This window comes from Hemicordylus capensis, chromosome 2, assembly GCF_027244095.1.
Source record: "Hemicordylus capensis ecotype Gifberg chromosome 2, rHemCap1.1.pri, whole genome shotgun sequence".
Lineage (NCBI taxonomy): Eukaryota > Metazoa > Chordata > Lepidosauria > Squamata > Cordylidae > Hemicordylus > Hemicordylus capensis.
This window is the reverse complement of record NC_069658.1, coordinates 382,689,343-382,707,423: the sequence shown is the minus strand read 5'-3', so window position 1 is coordinate 382,707,423 and position 18,081 is coordinate 382,689,343. Positions and strand designations below refer to the sequence as shown.

The window sequence follows — 18,081 nt, the reverse complement described above, 5'->3', positions numbered from 1 at the left end:
AACTGATACTGTGATAGTAATTGTACAGTCAGCCACTCCAGACTATAGACCTTTACACTTTAGTAGCTATATATGTGTTTATCTTATCAGGAGTATTGTACCAAAGAATGGTCTCCGCAGAGCAAAGTCTCAAGAACGACTCATTCCCTTATCAAGAAAAGTAAGTACTGGGCTTCACACCTTTCTCTTTAAATGCCTGCTACATTCACTGAGATGTGCCTATTTGCTACATCCTGAAGCTACCACTTCATACCATTGAGCATGAAATTGTACACAGAAAATTAGCAGTGCAAGAACAACGTTCCATGCATCTCTGCAGGAGACTACAGCATATCTGTGGATATTTATTTTCAGCACATCTTTGTAATAAATAGAGTTTTACTAAGTATTTGATTTCAAGATTTTAACGATTATGTCTCAAGGGGTTGCAACTCCCCTGGCTTGAGTGATGTATGTGTATTAGGCTCCCTTAACTGAATCCAGCAGGAGTAAGTTTTGCTAAACTCAAAAAACTCATAATGTACCACACACATTGTTGCAGGAAGCACTAGTGTCACACCAGTTTCCCCATAGCCAATATGTATAACATGCAGATGTTATGGCATGATATCTCACACATGCATGTACAGGTGAAACTCGGAAAATTAGAATATCGTGCAAAAGTCCATTAATTTCAGTAATGCAAATTAAAAGGTGAAACTGATATATGAGACAGACGCATTACATGCAAAGCGAGATAAGTCAAGCCTTAATTTGTTATAATTGTGATGATCATGGCGTACAGCTCATGAAAACCCCAAATCCATAATCCCAGAAAATTAGAATATTACATGGAACCAATAAGTCAAGGATTGAAGAATAGAACAATATCGGACCTCTGAAAAGTATACAGTGTACAGTGCTTGATTGGCCAGCAAACTCGCCTGACCTGACCCCATAGAGAATCTATGGGGCATTGCCAAGAGAAGGATGAGAGACATGAGACCAAACAATGCAGAAGAGCTGAAGGCCGCTAATGAAGCATCCTGGTCTTCCATAATACCTCATCAGTGCCACAGGCTGATAGCATCCATGCAACGCCGCATTGAGGCAGTAATTGCTGCAAAAGGGGCCCAAACCAAGTACTGAATACATATGCATGCTTATACTTTTCAGAGGTCCGATATTGTTCTATTCTTCAATCCTTGTCTTCTTGGTTCCATGTAATATTCTAATTTTCTGAGATCGTGGATTTGGGGTTTTCATGAGCTGTACGCCATGATCATCACAATTATAACAAATTAAGGCTTGACTTATCTCGCTTTGCATGTAATGCATCTGTCTCATATATCAGTTTCACCTTTTAATTTGCATTACTGAAATTAATGGACTTTTGCACGATATTCTAATTTTCAGAGTTTCACCTGTACACACATCTTTAAAAACCTAGGTATGTGCATCTGGAACCTTATCCCCCAAACGTGTGGGGGGGGGGCACCCACACATTATGCTTTTGCAGCCTGGTACTGGTGTGTCATAATTGTGAAGCTGCTCTTGCTCTGATTATTTATTATTTATTTGATTTGATTTGTATACCGCCCTTCCAAAATGGCTCAGGGTGGTTCCAGTCATAATTGTGGAACTGCTTTTGCTCTGATTCCTGTTAATTCTCTTGAAAGATGGTACAGTGAAATTCACTGGTCTAGATACAGGGAAGAGTTCTGCCCAGTCGAGTTAGTGGATGCAAAAAAACCAGTTCTTCCTGAACCTGTGGATGTGAAAAATAGTTGCCATAAAGAAATATGTCTAAAGCAAACAACAAAAACTAAACCCCCTTGCCTGAACTTCTGACCTATGGGTACCATGCAGGGGACATAAGATGTTGTCTTATAGAGAGTCAGATCCTTGGTCCACCTAGCTCAGTATTGTCTACACTGACTAGCAGCAGCTCTCCAGGATTCCAGACAAGGGTCTTTCTCAGCTCTTTCAAGTTGGTGCTTTCCCGATTACCTGCGACAACTGTGGTAAAATGCTTTGGCTTGGCGGGATCAAATAGAAAACGACCCCCAGAATCTGCAATGGGGAAATTTCCCTACAACAGGAAAATACAGCTACCTTTTTTGCAACAGACATACAATGTTATAGCGCTAAGTCACAGCAATACAATCCGAAACAAGGCATCCGAAATGTGAATGGCTCCCTGCTGACAGCTTAGGGACTGCGGTGGCACAACACAGGAAGTACGGAAGCACACTTAGCAGTTACGTTGTGACACTGTGCTAGGGGTTAATCCGAAAAGCGCCCTGGAGATGCTAGGGATTGAACCCGGGACCTTCTGTATGCAAAGCAAGTGCTGGTCTCCCATGACAGCCCCATCCCTTAATTCAGGTCTTTTCTGGAGCTTCAAGCCCTGTGTTGTGCATGCAAGGGATTCTAGAACCTGGCCCTTTACGGCCTGGAGCATGAAATCACATGGCTGCAGTTCCTTTTTAAAATTCAGCATAAGCTCCATCCCTCCAATCCCCGCCGACTGCTGTGCTCACCTTCAAATATGCATTCTTCTCTGCTAATCATCTCTACTTACTTAATCAATGTTAACCTTTCATTTCACCAGGGTTTTCATGTTTGTGGACCCATATTTGCTCTCTGAGGCTGTTTGCAGGGCACTTGTTGCTGAAATCAAGGCTGCGCAGAAGTCACAGTGTGCCACATCCTGCATGGTCTATGTGATAGAACGTGCCTTCCCAGTACTGCTAAAGGAACACCATCGTATTAGGAACTTGCACGCCATTCTTAAGGTATGAGAAAGAGATCAGGAGTTGTTGTGAGATTGTGGGATATCAGAGTTTGTCTGATCACTTGATAAATTGCCTCATCAGAATGAACTGAATTATTTCAACAGCAGTTCCTGACTGATCAGTATGACAAAATTGATTCCTGGAGAAAAACCGAGACCATTCCAGGCATTAGCCTCCCAAACAGTGGACTGCCTTTGGATTAGATTTCACTATACAATCATTCCAAAAACAACCAGGCCTTGTTCTGGGGAGGTGTGCGGGGTGTGTGGGTGTGGGTGCGGGTGCACTCTAAGTATTGCTACAGTCAGAAGGGATTATAGAATGTAGAGGTGTTAGCAAAACATCTAATAGGCTTAGGAACTTTGCCCCATTTGACATATATAACACTGTGCCACTTTTTAATGTATAAAAGTTTGCATTGTCTGATGGAAAACAAGTCGAGGATTTTATTAGTTTTCCAAAATAGAGACTTTGCTGATGCACAGCCACACCTGTGGCATGCCTCTGGGAAAGCCCCCTTAGAATTTCTGAAGCTAAAAAGGATGAAATCTAGGTTGCATTGTTAGAGATGTTATTATTTGAAAATGGGTTTAGGTGGGTGAAACATGACATTTTGGCTTTTTCTAACAAAAAGTATCTTGTGATTTTAGCATTATTAATGGAATTTGTTTGGGTGCTGCTGAGGATAGGGGATGGTTAAGAAACATAAGGAAGACAGTATCCCCTGAAATCCTAAAAGAACAGGTTTTTAAAGAAGTGTTTTGCTTTGAAGCAAACCAAGCCTTCTTTTTTTACTTTACCTGAGAGAGTATGTCAGGTATTTCAAGTTCACAAATGAAACTCTCTCCTATGCATTCACAGCTGTTTTCCAGCTAGATGTTTCCTGTCCATTAATTTGTCTCCAGCAAATTTTGTTGCTTCTCCATATGACAGGCAATGCCCCCAGATGTGACGGAGCACTGTTTTCAGCAAGTGGTGGCAGCCATTGAGCATGCAGGAAGAGATATGAATGCAGAATACAGTCAATGTATTGAAGAACTGGAGAAAATCCACAGCACATTACAGAGCACTTCTGAGAAGGGTAAATGTGGCTCTATGAAACAGAGAAAAAGAGGAGCTCAGTCCTTGGACTTTGCTTGGGCCTGAGTCCCGGGCAGCTGCAGTGCCCTCTGTTGTGGGCTCAGCTTCAAGGGCACCTGCAGAGGCAGGGCAGGCTTTGGCTCACATAGCGAAAAAAGCAGTGTGCCATTTAATAAGGGCGTAAGTGTTAGAGCTGAGATGATGGGAGCTGAATTCTGCACCCAAGGGATACTGTTCTTGTTCTGACTAACCAGGCCTTTCTACAGAAATCTGGTTTTGTGGTAGGAGGAGAGCTGGTCTCGTGGTAGCAAACATGACTTGTCCCCTTAGCTAAGCAGAGTCTACCCTGGTTGCATATGAATGGGAGACCTGATGTGTGAGCACTGCAAGATATTCCCCTTGGGGGATGGAGCCACTCTTGGAAGAGCAGAAGGTTCCAAGTTCCCTCCCTGGCTTGTCCAAGACAGGGCTGAGAGAGATTCCTGCCTGCAACCTTGGAGAAGTTGCTGCCAGTCTGTTTAGACAGTCCGGAGCTAGATGGACCTATGGTCGGACTCAGTATATGGCAGCTTCCTATCTTCTTTCCTATGTAATCCTTGGACCACAAAAGAACCAATCTAAAAGCCAGTTTAGAAGGAGGGAGCTCTTTAAAAAACATGTCCCTGCACAGATCTAAGACAACGAGGTTAAATGGGCAAAGTGCCAAGTATACATTGGGTCCAAACACATAGTAGGAAGTGATATATAGAGGTTGTTCATGACCAAATGGAGGGACCTTGGGGGAAGGCAGGATCCTACCTACTGCCCCCACCCCCAATGATTGGAGCTTCTTCAGAGCTCCACTGCTTATGACCTACATGACCTGCACAGTGGCAGACATTCGAAGTCGGATTGGGAAGAGGAAGTCCTCTTGCATCCCACAATGCACTGTGTAGACAGCGGAGAGGCAGCCCTTGCCAATGCAGCAGGACTCCTCTTCCTGGCCACACTGTACTGTGGACTCTATGCAGGGGCGTAGCAAGGTTGGAGTGGGCCCAGAGACAAGATTTTAAAATGCTGCCCCCCTCACTGAAGCTCAGCTCATGAAGTAAAGAAATCTTAAATGAGGCTGAATAGTGGTGACAAAAAGCATAGTTAGACACACACACACACACACACACACACACACACACACACACACACACACAAAAATATATAAAAATATAGATAACCTATGTGCCACAAGAGAACATCATCCTAAATTATTATTTTTTAAGGTTTTGTAAATTGTGGACGATGCAAGTCATGTAATGGTACTAGAGAAAGACATGCTGTTCTGGTAGCTCCAGGTCTTAACACTCACATCAATTTCAGAGGATGAATACAACTGAAGGAAGCCCGGGCGGGCTTCATGTGACTTACCTCTTTTGGAGGGGGGCCAAGGCAGTGGGCCCCAGACAACGGTCTCCTCTTGCCCTATTATAGTTACGCCCCTGACTCTACGACTGACACTCTCGGCTGCCATTTGCAGAGCCACGGTGCTGCAGATGACCCAACGGTGAGGTAGGACAGACTCTTTCCCTCTCCTGCCTCACTTTTTGCCTGGGTAGCAAATCTGAGCTACCCAGTTCTCCAGCAGGTGAGTCGGCCTCCTGGTGGCCCAGGCAACACGGGCTGCTTGGGTATACTCTCTCCTACCCAAGCAGCTTGTGGTTGTATGAATGACCTCCTTGTCTACTGCCCCCAAATCTGTGTAGGAGGCATTATGGCCCTCCTGCACAATACCCTAAGGGTGGAATATCACTATTCTCCTACATTTTGGGCACTTTAAAAATGTTTTTTTATTGGCCAGCAGGCAGTTGTGTTAGTCAACATCTAAGAAGTCATCAATATATAAATAATAGTTTTGTTACATTTCTGACCAGAATGGGCCTTTTTTCTGGCCATCTGAAACTGCCACTGCACGAAGCCCTGCAACTGTTGCTCATTTAATACTTGTTTGCACCTGGCTGATATCTCCCTAAACAAACTCCACAGTGGGCTAAATGTGAGGCTCAACAGCTAATGCAGGGCTAATGAGCTGCAGTCCCCCCCACCCACCCATGGGCTGGGCTGCACTTGCACTTTCACGTCTCCCAGACACCCCCCTACAATATAGTTCGGCATCTCTGTTTTTGCTTGGCTGACCTACACGCTATACCCACAGTGGGATGGTTAACAATACACTCCCTTTTTCTTCTAGGTGTAGAGCAGCCTGCAGCAGAAGGAAGCCCAGGCATCCCTTTGCCCAACCCTAACATAAGTTTCCACTTGTGGACCGATGAAGATCAGCTTTGTGAGTATTGGACCTCTGATAGGTATCATGACCTATCACTCAACAAGCAGAAAAGTAAACTTGTTCCTATCTTCTGGAATCAGGTTTTATTCTTTTCCCCTCAGTGCCAGGAAAGGATGATTCCCGAAAAACTACACAGTAGGCGCTCCCTAGAGGCAAAGCATTGTTGTATTCTATCCAGTGGGGCCATTCACCTGGCCAGGCAGGGGGGTGGGTGCCCAGGTGGGGGCGGGGAAGGCTTGTCCAACTCATCTTCCCCCCAGATGATTTCTGGAATGTTGCTGAGAGCACAGAGCACGCTCCAAGACAATCCATGCTGGGTGGCACAGTCTGGAGCTCCAGAGGCCGAGATGATGTCTCCAGATGGCCCACAGTGCTCCGTGCAACATGACAGTGCATTGGGGGATTCCCCCAGGAGACAGGCACTCTAAGCACTCCTCTCTGTGTCTGCTGGGACCAAACGCAGCCCCAGCGAACACACAATCCCGGCGCTCGGGTTAAGGGCTCGCTTGGGCCTTTAAGCCTGGCTAAAAGCCGGGTTAAAAAACTAGGATAGGCGATGCTGCCCCACTGGGATCTGGCCCGATCCTCTCAGTTCTCATGTGCATCCCTAACCCAGACTGGACTTCCCTTGCCTGGGTTAGGGTGCGCATAAGAACAGCCTCAGTGTCTTTCAGTATGTGATTGCCCACTTGCCTTCTGAAGATGTACAGTCCCAGCAGGACCATGTTCCCGGAATATTTAGGTTAGCTCTACGCATCTGACAGTGAGGTCTATGAGTGAATCAGGGCTGGCATGACCACTAGGCAGACCTAGGTCTCCAATTATTGGGGGCATGGGTGCCACCACTCATCCACCCACCCAAGTAAATTACTAAAGTGTTGTCCCCATCATAGACTGAGAACTCTCTCCCATCATATTAGGGGTGTGCATGAACAGAGGTGTGCATGCACGGAGGCTGGAACTGAGCTGCCGCTGTGCAGGCAGCTTGGTAAATGAGGCAGGATCATGCACGCTTGGGATATGGGTTGTGCCAGGGGATGAGCGGTGGTGCTGGCAGCCATGCTGGGCAGTAAGAAGACCCTTTATCTATGTCTCTCATTGCCGCCCCCACCCCCCGGCTGCCCCTTCACAGGAGCCAGGACCCCCACCCTTTTACTTGTAAAGGGGAATCTGGTTAGGATTCCCCTTTACAAGTATCATCCAACAAACTGGTTTGGTCAAATGGATCAGACCAGCCTGTCAGTTCAACTGAACTGGTTCGGCAGCACATGGTTTGGCTTGAATTTGAACCAAATTCTATCCGAACTGCTCTCTTTGTTTCGTGCACACCCCTACATCATATCCCCAAACCAGCATGGGCTAGTCATTCTCTGGTCAGTCATGCAGGCTGGTTATTTGACTGAGGGAATGAGCGAGTTAAAGTGGGGACTCGGCACCTCTCAGCTGGGGGCAGGGTGCCAAAGTCAGATTTCGCCTAGGGTGCCAAAATCCCTAGGGCCGGCCTTGGAGTGAATGATACAGTAGTTTGGTATCAGAGGTAGCAGCTTAGATGCTTTTAAAACAGCTGCATATTTACACCAAAGCTGGAATAAGGTCTGGTGGTGATATGGGCATATAAGTGACACAAAATGCCACCTACTGTCATGCTGAGCTTGATTTTTGTGGCTGTCTTCTGGAGGCCTTACTGTCCTCTCCTCATTTCAGGGAAGGAACTGGTGCTGTTTATCCGTTCACCAAGTCAGTCCTGTGAACAGGATTCTCTGAGTGAAGAACTAGATAGTTTTGAGTTTCAAGATGTGATGACGGACTATGAGTGCTGTGAGCAGTCGCGCTTCTCCATACTCTCCACTGACAGTGGGATTGAACGGGACCTGCCTATGCCGTGCGATGAAGTCCCCCCTTCCTGCAGTGCTGAGACTGAGCGCTCTCGACTACAAAGGAAGGGCTGCATGAAGAAGAGGGGGTCTACTCTGGATAGCATAGCCTTCCTACAGAGCAGCTCCAACGGGCAGGGCTCAAAGTCAGCTGGGAAACTGCAGCGGAAATCTGGTGGTAGTATCATGGAGCCCATGGCTCCAATGAAGAGACTGCACACTGCTCGTGTCTTGGTGCTGGGCGATGACAGAGTTTTGGGGCGCCTCGCCCAGGCCTATTACTCTTTGAGGTAAGTCATCACTAGTTGGATAAGAGGCATTTCAGAGGTAGTGGTGGAAACAGGTTTTGCAGCCAGTGAAACCGAGTCCCTGATTCTGTGAGGTATTACTACTACTACGAATATTTATACACTGCTCTTCAAAAAAGGTTCTCACAGCAGTTTACGCAACACATAATAATAACAATTATTAATTATTAACCCCCTGCTAACTTGGCAAAGAGGCACCTTTCAACATGGTGATTCTCTTTATTTAGCAGGGGGAGAGTAACTGGCCCTATCCACCCCCAGCACAGTACCTCCAGTGACTGTTGCTGGTGTCTATCTTATGTTTCTTTTTAGATTGTGAGCCCTTTGGGGACAGGGATCCATCTTATTTATTTATTATTTTTCTGTGTAAACCACCCTGAGCCATTTTTGGAAGGTTGGTATAGAAATCGAATTAATAATAATAATAATAATAATAATAATAATAATAATAATAATAATAAAATTAATAAAAAATTAGTGTCCTTCTGCCCTAAAAGGGCTCACAGTCTAAAAAGAAATATAAGGTAGACACCAACATCAGCTACTAGAAGGATGTTGTGCTGGGGCTGGATAGGGCCAGTTGTTCTCCCCCTGCTAAGAGAATCACCACTTTAAAAGGCACCTCATTTCCCAGTTAGCAGAGTTCAGGTAGAAATGCAGTATCTCTACCTAGGGTTACGAAGGATGCAGCCAAGGGGCCCTGTGGGGAGCAGTGGGACCCCTCTCTCTCCTGGCTAGAACATGGCATGGGTTTCTGCAGCCCAACTCTGTGACTTCCAGCATGCACGAGTCTCTCAGCATCCCCTCTGCCCGAAAGTATTAAACACTGGGGTGGCCTCACCAAGCACTGAAAACTACTCTCCCCACCCCACCCACCTTCATTCCTAGGAAACGGGAGAGCAGACGTACAATTCTTACACCAAGACTCAAAGTGCAGTTTTACTATGTGCCCATTGTGGAAGAACAATTCATCTCTTGCCCCACGGAGGTGAGTGGTAACTCCCTGCTCAGGGCATTGCTGAGGGGATGGGTAGCTTTCAGACTGTGCTGATGGGAGGGTCATCCTTGTTTGCCACCATTCTGTGTTCTGAGTAGATCCTACTCTGCAAGGTACAAAATGTCCCCTGACATGTTTCTCCTCTTCCAGGAATATGCTCTGCCCGACCAAACAGAGCCTTGTGAGTTAGGTGCTTATCTTGGAAGAGCTGACCCATGGTACGAGAGCAACATTAACACCCTGTGTCATATGATTCCGAAGCTGGCCACCATGGTAGGAGAGGAGCACTTCTTTCAGCTTGTTTTCCTTAGAAACTGCTATGGGGTTTTCTAGCATGCTCTTCAGATGGCAAAAGCAAAAACAAAAACAAAAAACAAAAAAACCGCAGCAGGACTTCCATCACTGAGATAAACTTGGTCAGGAATATGACATCAGTCTTCAGTGGAGGAGGAAAAAGGAGGCCCATTCCCTATAAATCTTGTTTTGACCTTTCCCTCTTAGCTACTGTGGCTATGGAGGGTGTGATTTGGCTAAAATCAGGGGGAGGCAGGCCGGCAGGTTCAGTTAAGTGCCCCATTAGGAAACATAGGAAACTGCCATATACTGAGTCAGACCATTGGTCTATCTAGCACAGTATTGTCTTCACAGACTGGCAGCGGCTTCTCCAAGGTTGCAGGCAGGAATCTCTCTAAGCCCTATCTTGGAGAAGCCAGGGAGGGAACTTGAAACCTTCTGCTCTTCCCAGAGTGGCTTCATCCCCTGAGGGGAATATCTTGCAGTGCTCACACATCAAGTCTCCCATTCATATGCAACCAGGGCAGACCCTGCTTAGCTATGGGGACAAGTCATGCTTGCTACCACAAGACCAGCTCTCCTCTCCTTTTCCTGCAAAATTTGAATAGGACATAACATGTGCAATGGAATGATGTTGAGGACAAGAGCTTCTGGTTTCTAAACCTAGGCTGAAACCTAATTCTTTTAGCACCCTTGTGGATAAAAGGCTAGTTCCTCCCCCGTTTTACAGCTGCTTCCCTCATGCACATAAAGAAAACTCGATAGGTCTAACTCAAGGTTTATTCAGCAGCAACTCCATTTTCTCCTTCTCTTTTCCCTCCCTTTTCCTTTCTGATTCTCCTCACACTCTCCACAAGATCCCCACTGGGACAAACATCCAAATAACAAAAGATAACTAGATAGAATACAACACACACAAACACACCCTCAACTCACCCCCAATCATTAAGCCTTTTGTGTTTTATAAGGAAACGAGGTGAATCTAAAAATGAGTAAATGTGTGCAATGAACATGGGCTGCCAATAGAGGGAGCCATGCGCAGATTTCTGATTTAAATAATTATTTCCGCAGAGGAATCAATTGGGAGCTAAAAAAATAACAACTCCTCCCAAATGGCTGGGCAGAAAGCTCTGAAATGTCACGTGGTGTTTCTACATGATGATAGTTTTAAATGTGTGGTTGTTCAAGGAGATTAGTCCACCTGTTGATTTTTAATGAATTTTTCAAAAGGTTTTATTTAAGTTATCTTATTTACTTGAATCCAAGACTAGATAGTTGTCATATTCAGGTGGTCATCTTTATTATATATATATATTATTTTATTGTTAAATTTGTATACCGCCTTTCATTAAAACAATCCCAAAATGGTTTACACAAAAATTAAAAACCAGACTATAAAAATGACACAATTAAAATAATAAGCTAAAATATAAAACAAATCTCACTGAAAAGTTTTAAAATACAAGCATAAATACAGTACGAAATACAAAGAAGCAGCAGTAGAGACAATCATATAAAAGCCTGGGTAAAAAGCCAAGATTTAACAAGCTTTCTAAAAACTGTGATGGAGACCGAGGAGCAAATAGCCACCAGGAGAGCATCCCAGAGTCTGGGGGCAGCAACAGAGAAGGCCCTGTCCCACGCGCACAACAACCAAGCCTCCCTCATTGTCGGCACCCAGAGCAGACCCCCCCTCAGATGACCTCATCAAGCGGGCAGCAACCCTTGGGAGCAGTCGGTCCCACAGGTATCCAGGGCCCAAACCATTAAAGGCTTTAAAGGTCAAAACCAGCACCTTGAACTGGACCTGGAAACAAACTGCTAGCCAGTGCAGCTCTTTCAAAATGGGTGTGATGTGATCCCAACGGGCAGCTCCAGATAAAACCCTACCTGCCGCATTTTGCACTAGCTGCAGTTTCCAGGTATTCTTCAAGGTCAGCCCCACACAGAAAATGTTACAGTAATCCAGCTGTGACGTGACTGAGGCATGGGTAACTGTGGCCAAATCTGCCTTCTCGAGAAAGCGACACAGCTGGCGCACTAGCTGAAGCTGTGCAAAGGCACCCCTGGCCACCGCCTCCACCTGAGCTTCCAAAAGCAGATTTGAGTCCAGTAATACCCCCAAGCTGCGTACTTGCTCCTTCAAGGGGAGTGCAACCCCATCCAGAACCAGTAAAATCTCCTCATCCCGATTGGCTCTCCTACTGACCAACATTACCTCCGTCTTGTCCAGATTCAGTCTCAGTTTTTTCGCCCACATCCAACCCATCACGGTCTCCAGCCCCCGATTCAGGACATCCACTGCCTCCCTAGGATCTGGTGACAAGGAGAGATAGAGCTGAGTGTCATCTGCATATTGCTGACAACTCAGTCCAAGTCCCCAGATGACTTCTCCCAGCAGGTTTCATGTAGATGTTAAACAGTATGGGGGATGGCCAATGGCACAGGCCAATGGCAATGTAGCCGAGCAATAGTCCTCCAGCACCACCTTCTGGACCCTCCCCACAAGAAAGGACCGGAGCCATTCCAACGCAGTAGCTCCAATTCCCATACTCAAGAGGCAGTCCAGGATACCATGGTCGATGGTATCGGACGCTGCTGAGACGTCCAGCAGAACAAACAGGGACGCACTCCCCCTGTCTAGTTCCCAGCGTAGGTCATCCATTAGAGCGACCAAGTCTTATATCTGGGGTGAAAGCCAGATTGAGAAGGGACGAGATAATCGTATCATCCAAGACCCTCTTGGATGATACAGATTATTCAGAATCTTCTGTTCAGAATTGTCTTCTCTTTGGTTAAATACAGTAATCTTTTTGAGCTTCTCATTGATTCTTGAGGGAATCAATGATTCCTGATTATCCAGTCAGGCCCACGTTCAATTTTTGAATACAGGCCCCTTCAGAGCTTGTTACTGTACATCATGGAAGGAAATATAAGATAGAATGGCAAGAACTGAGACTCACACCATTTTAATCTAGTGATGTAGATGATGAGTGAGATATCTGTGACCTTTCTTGTTCTTTGTCCCTTAATTCATCTAGCACGTGTAGGCATGGCAGGTAGTTAGACAGATGTTTTGGACTGATGCAGCCTGCTTCTTTTTCATGCAGCCCTCTTCTCCAAGCAAAACAGCAGTCTCTGATCTGTTCATTGTCGATGTGATTGCTTACTATGTGCGACTGGGCTTGCATCCAATCTTCTTCCAAGTCTATGCCGTGAAGGTCAGTGCCCTCTTCCTGTTCTTTAAGCATTGCAAAGTTTGCCATCAGATTAAACAAAACCTTTCTTTTCCATTCACTGAAAACACTTTGAGGCTCTCCACACAAGCAGTGTGGAGAGCCAGATGGGGTTAGTGGGGGAGAGTGGGCCAAGCCCGCTCTCCACACACACGAGCATCCACAGAGCCTTGGGCAGCTGGATCAGCCGCCCACACGATTACTGGCTCCGTCACACAGCCTATAGAGCCTGCAAGCATTGGAGGCCCCCGGAAGTCCCAGGATGCCCCACGCAAATGTGCAGGGCATCCTGGGGAGACCCCCGAGATTGGGAAGCTTGTTTTAGCCTCCCAGCGGGGCTCTCCTCACAAGCCGCCGTGGCGCGAAGCCACAACATGGCAACTCTCACGGTAATCAAAATGGGGTTAGTGAAGTGCTTGCTCTGCTAACCTCATTTGTGGGGGTGGGGGCTTAAGTGGGCTAACCACCGGCTGCCATGCAGATCCCAGCAGATGACATGACCGCAGGGAAGTGGGCTGGGCTGCCTTAGCCCGCTATCCTGCGGTTGTGAGAATAGCCTCTTTACCTTACTGTGCCCTGACAGCCCCTTTTTACCTTTCAGCTTCTCTTCAGTAATGCTGCTGTGGAACCAGTTGAGGACATTTTCCTCATTGAGTTGAGTGCTACCCTTGAAGAATGCAACCCCTCCAAAGGTCTGTCTCTCATACCAGGGCGTCCTAGTTATCTCAAAGCTCTCTTCAGTTTATGTTTTGTTCTCAACCCCATTATTCCCTCCAGTTGGGAAACTGCAAGTTATTTTCATCAGCCAAACTATGAGGCTATTCACACGATGGGGCGAAATCTGGCTAGCAGAAGCTAGCCCAATTTCGCCCCTTCGTGTGAACGACTGGGCTCGGCTGCGAGCCCAGTGGTTCCTAGGCAGGTAACCCGCCTAACTACCCCTGCCCTAAAACCAGGTTTGCTGAGCGAGTGCTCCGCAAACCTAGTTTTACAGATCGTGAGTAGCCGCGGTGCGGCTCCGCACCATGGTTACTCATGAGTAGACCCCCAGAGGGGAGGCGAAAAGCCGCCTCCTGGCTCCGGGGGTCTCCCCAGTATGCCCTGCGCAGGGCATACTGGAGCTTCCCGGGGCCGTGCGGCCCCCACGTTCCCCAGCCCCCACTGGCTCCGTCACAGAGCCGGCAATCATGTGGGCGGCCGATCCAGCTGCCCAGGGCTCCCTCCCTGCTTGTGTGCAGGGCGAGCGGGCTTAGCCCGCTCTCCCTGCGCACCAACTGGGTCTCACTGATCGTGAGACCTGGCTCTTTGTCTTAAGTAAGTGAAAGGCTTAAAAAGGAGGCAGGAACCTGGTTTCACCAAGGTGTTTGTTTTTCTGTAATGTCATGTCACATAGCCCATTTCCCCCCCTATCATATCAATGTGCATGAGAAAGTTCATACAGTATTCCCACTCCAACCCCATGCAGTACCTAGGAATGTGCACAAACCCGGCTGTCTTGGTTCAAATTCGAACCTGAGCCAAATAGGACTGAGACAGTTCAGTTTTGCACCCCACTAAACTCCCCAGGGTTCAGTTCAGGGGCGTTTGTGAGTCAATTTTTTAAAAAAGAAATGTTTAGTACTTATCCCTTCTGTGGGGCTTCTCCAAGGCTGCACAGGAATGTGGTCCACGGAGGTTACCCCTCCCCCTGCCAGCTTTCCCTGTGGCAAAAATCGTCCAGTTTGGGCATCCTTTAGCCCTTTCCGGGCCTTCCCCCATCGTGGCAGCCATTTTGGAGGCTGCACATGCACAGTGGGCCTCTGCTTGGCCTGGGTCATGACCCCAGCCACGCAGGGGCCCATTGCACATGCGTCGGAAAGGGCCGAACAATGCCCAAACTGGGCGATTTTTGCCACAAAGGCCAGTGTGGGGAGGGGGAACCTCTGTGGACATCCGCCTGTGTGGCCTCAAAGAAGCCCCCTGGAGGGGTAAGTACTAAATTTTTAAAAAATAGTTTGACATGTGAACCCCACAGAACGGCCGTGTGTGTGTGTTTCAGACTGGGGTTGGACCGAACAGGGGGCGGTTTGGTTTGACCCCGAACTGTTGAACTGAACCCATTCAACGTCGAACTTGTTTGCACATCCCTAGTAGTGCCTTTCAGGTCAATAAAAACCTGGAGAAAAACATACACACCTCTCCCCGCCCCAGCCTCATCCATCTCTCTCTCTCTCTCTCTCTCTCTCTCTCTCTCTCTCTCTCTCTCTCTCTCTCTCTCATTCTCTCTCTCTCGTAACCCTTAACTGGGAAGCAACAGCGTCATCATATCTCAACCTACTGAAATCCCTTGATCTTTCTCCTACAGACAATCTACTTATGAAAAAGAAACCAGTGATGGAAGTTCCCGGTGCAGATTTTACCTTCGTATATAAAAAGGTGAGAGTGACCTTCCCTGGGTCAATATAGCTCATCATGACTGAACTTGTGGGTTGAAATGGACAGGTAAGGTAAAGTGTGCCATCAAGTCAATAGTGACTCCTGGCGCCCACAGAGCCCTGTGGTTTTCTTTGGTAGAATACAGGAGGGGCAGGTTACCATTTCCTCCTCCCATGCAATATGAGATGATGCCTTTCAGCATCTTCCTATATTGCTGCTGCCCGATATAGTATCAGCAGGAATTCGAACTGGCAACCTTCTGCATGTTAGTCAAGCATTTCCCTGATAAGCCACTTAAGGTGACTAATGTACAGAGCACCAAAAATCATCATGGAGTTCTGGTGGAATATTTCAGCTACATTTGTACTTGAGTTTAGAGCACTGTCCAAAAAACAAAAAATCATGTAATTTTGTTTTTCATTTGGAAAATAAATATAACATTTCACTTTGCTTTTTCATACTTATGTGGTCAGAAGATCTGAATATTCCAAAAGATAAGAGTGTCTAGAGATACTATTAACTTGCACTATTTGTTTGGTTTTTTTGTTACCCCATATCTCATGCACAGCCCAGAATGGTAGTTTTACAAAACATATTAATTTCCTTTCTTCCATTGTTCACTATGCTAACCAGCTGCTGTGCTAAACATGGTCTAAAGTAAGAAATTAGTATTGTTTCAGAATGTAGTAATAGTAATTATTATACCATATGGTTGAAACAATAAACTTGCTTGATATGAACATAGCAACAAGGTTTTTTTAAAAAGTCCTGACCTAAACAAAGTGTAAATTCGATCTGCTGTTATTTCCTGAATAATCCCATTAGAATTACCAGGAATTCCTGAGGAGAGATGGTTTTAAAGTAAGTAAAGACAGTGACTCCCAGTAGTATAAATAGAATAACTGTGCTTGCTGTAGGGAACAATGTGCGGGTCTCACCTTTGACTTCAAATGAAAAGTTAATAATAATAATAATAATAATAATAATAATAATTATTATTATTATTGTTATTATTATTATTATTATTATTATTATAAAACTTTATTTGTTAGCCGCCCCATAACAAATTGTTCTTTGGCTGGCTCACAACAGAGGATTAAAACATACAATAAAAACACATAACAACAACAAATATTTATATACTGCTTTTCAACAAAAGTTTCCAAAGTGGTTTACATAGAGAAATAATAAATAAATAAATAAGATGGATCCCTGTCTCCCAAAGAACTCACAATCTAAAAAGAAACATAAGATAAACACCAGCAACAGTCAATGGAGGTACTGTGCTGAGGGTGGATAGGGTCAGTTCCCCCCCCCGCCGCTAAATGAAGAGAATCACCATGTTTATAAGGTGCCTCTTTGACCAATTAGCACATTAAATCATGACCAAAAAAAGGTAAAAAAGAAAATACAATACAAAGCAACTTAAAAACTAATTTTGAAATTAATTAAAAAATCAGAATAATTATGAAAACCCAAATTTAAAAGGCCTATGTGAACAAAAAGGTCTTTACTTTGAAGTTTTTCACATGGGGCTTTTAAAGCCTTTAACTTGCATCTCCTCCAGAATGGAGGGGGTGCATTAACAAATCGGCCAGATTTTCCCGAAGTCTCTACAGATTATCAGGGAGCAGTTCACACACAATTCGGGTTTTTCACTGGGAGTTAAGAGTGTAGCCCAATTGCTATCCGGGGTAAAAAACCCCCACTATTTTCATTGGTTTTTTGGGACAACTTCAACTTCGCAGTAAAGCCTCCCAGTAAACTCATGGTAAAGCCTGCTGTGTGTAAAAGTCCCTGGCGGCTACAAGAACAAAGTGATGAAGCCAGGCGAACCTCACTGGGGAGGCTATTCCATAAATGGGGTGCAAGCACCAAAAAGGCCCTCTCCCTGGCAGACACCTGCCTCACTTGGTTTGGCAGGGGCACCTGGAGGAGGACCTCTGAAGAAGATCTTAAGATATGGGTAGGGACATATGGGGCAAGGCGCTCTCTCAGGTAACCAAGCCATTTAGGGCTTTAAAGGTTAAAACCAGCACTTTGAATTGGGCCCAGAAACGGACTGGGAGCCAGTGCAGCTGACAAAGCACTGGTGTAATATGAACAAAATGTCCAGTCCCAGTTAATAATCTTGCAGCCCTATTTTATACCAGCTGCAGTTTCTGGACCATTTTCAAAGGCAGCCCCACATACAACACATTGCAGCAATCTAAATGAGAGGTTACCAGAGCGTGAGTAACTGTGGCCAAGCTATCTCTGTCCAGGTAAGGCCACAGTTGGCGTATCAGCTGAAGCTGATAAAAGGCGCTCTGAGCCACAGAAGCCACTTGAGCCTATAGTGACAGTGCTGGATCGATCAGCACCCCCAGACTGCGAACCTGGTCCTTCAGGGGGAGTGCAACCCCGTCTAGAACAGGCTGAACATCATTCACCTGGGCAGAGGTCTCACCGACCAGCAGTACTTCAGTCTTGTCTGGAATGAGTCTCAGCTTATTCACCCACATCCAGTCCATTACTGCATCCAAGCACCAATTCAGGATAGTCACCACTTCACCTGCATCTGATGAAAAAGAGAGATATGACTCAGTGTCATCTGCATATTGATGACACCTCAAGCCAAATCTCCTAAAGACCTCTCCTATGAAGGTTCTATAGCCTCATTTCCTACATTAGGGATATGCCCAAACTGCAGTTTGAAGCAGTTCGAGCACTTTTAAGGAAATTAGAAAGAGAACTTTAAGAAAACAGAGAGCAGGTATTTATCTGCTCTCTACTGCCCCAGC

General features: G+C 45.9%; 1 protein-coding gene across 5 annotated transcripts in view; it reads left to right on the top strand.

Moving 5' to 3' along the window:
• The window catches only part of PIK3R6 (phosphoinositide-3-kinase regulatory subunit 6), a 60,318-nt gene that overhangs the window by 27,856 nt on the left and 14,381 nt on the right, over window positions 1–18,081 (top strand). For all 5 annotated transcript variants that reach the window (XM_053302695.1, XM_053302698.1, XM_053302700.1 and 2 more), the window contains 10 exons: window positions 91–160; window positions 2,594–2,777; window positions 3,711–3,858; window positions 6,079–6,171; window positions 7,879–8,338; window positions 9,245–9,344; window positions 9,504–9,626; window positions 12,758–12,868; window positions 13,485–13,575; window positions 15,228–15,298. In XM_053302695.1, the coding sequence (XP_053158670.1) occupies window positions 91–160; window positions 2,594–2,777; window positions 3,711–3,858; window positions 6,079–6,171; window positions 7,879–8,338; window positions 9,245–9,344; window positions 9,504–9,626; window positions 12,758–12,868; window positions 13,485–13,575; window positions 15,228–15,298 (1,451 nt within the window). The remainder of the gene's footprint in view (window positions 1–90; window positions 161–2,593; window positions 2,778–3,710; window positions 3,859–6,078; window positions 6,172–7,878; window positions 8,339–9,244; window positions 9,345–9,503; window positions 9,627–12,757; window positions 12,869–13,484; window positions 13,576–15,227; window positions 15,299–18,081) is intronic.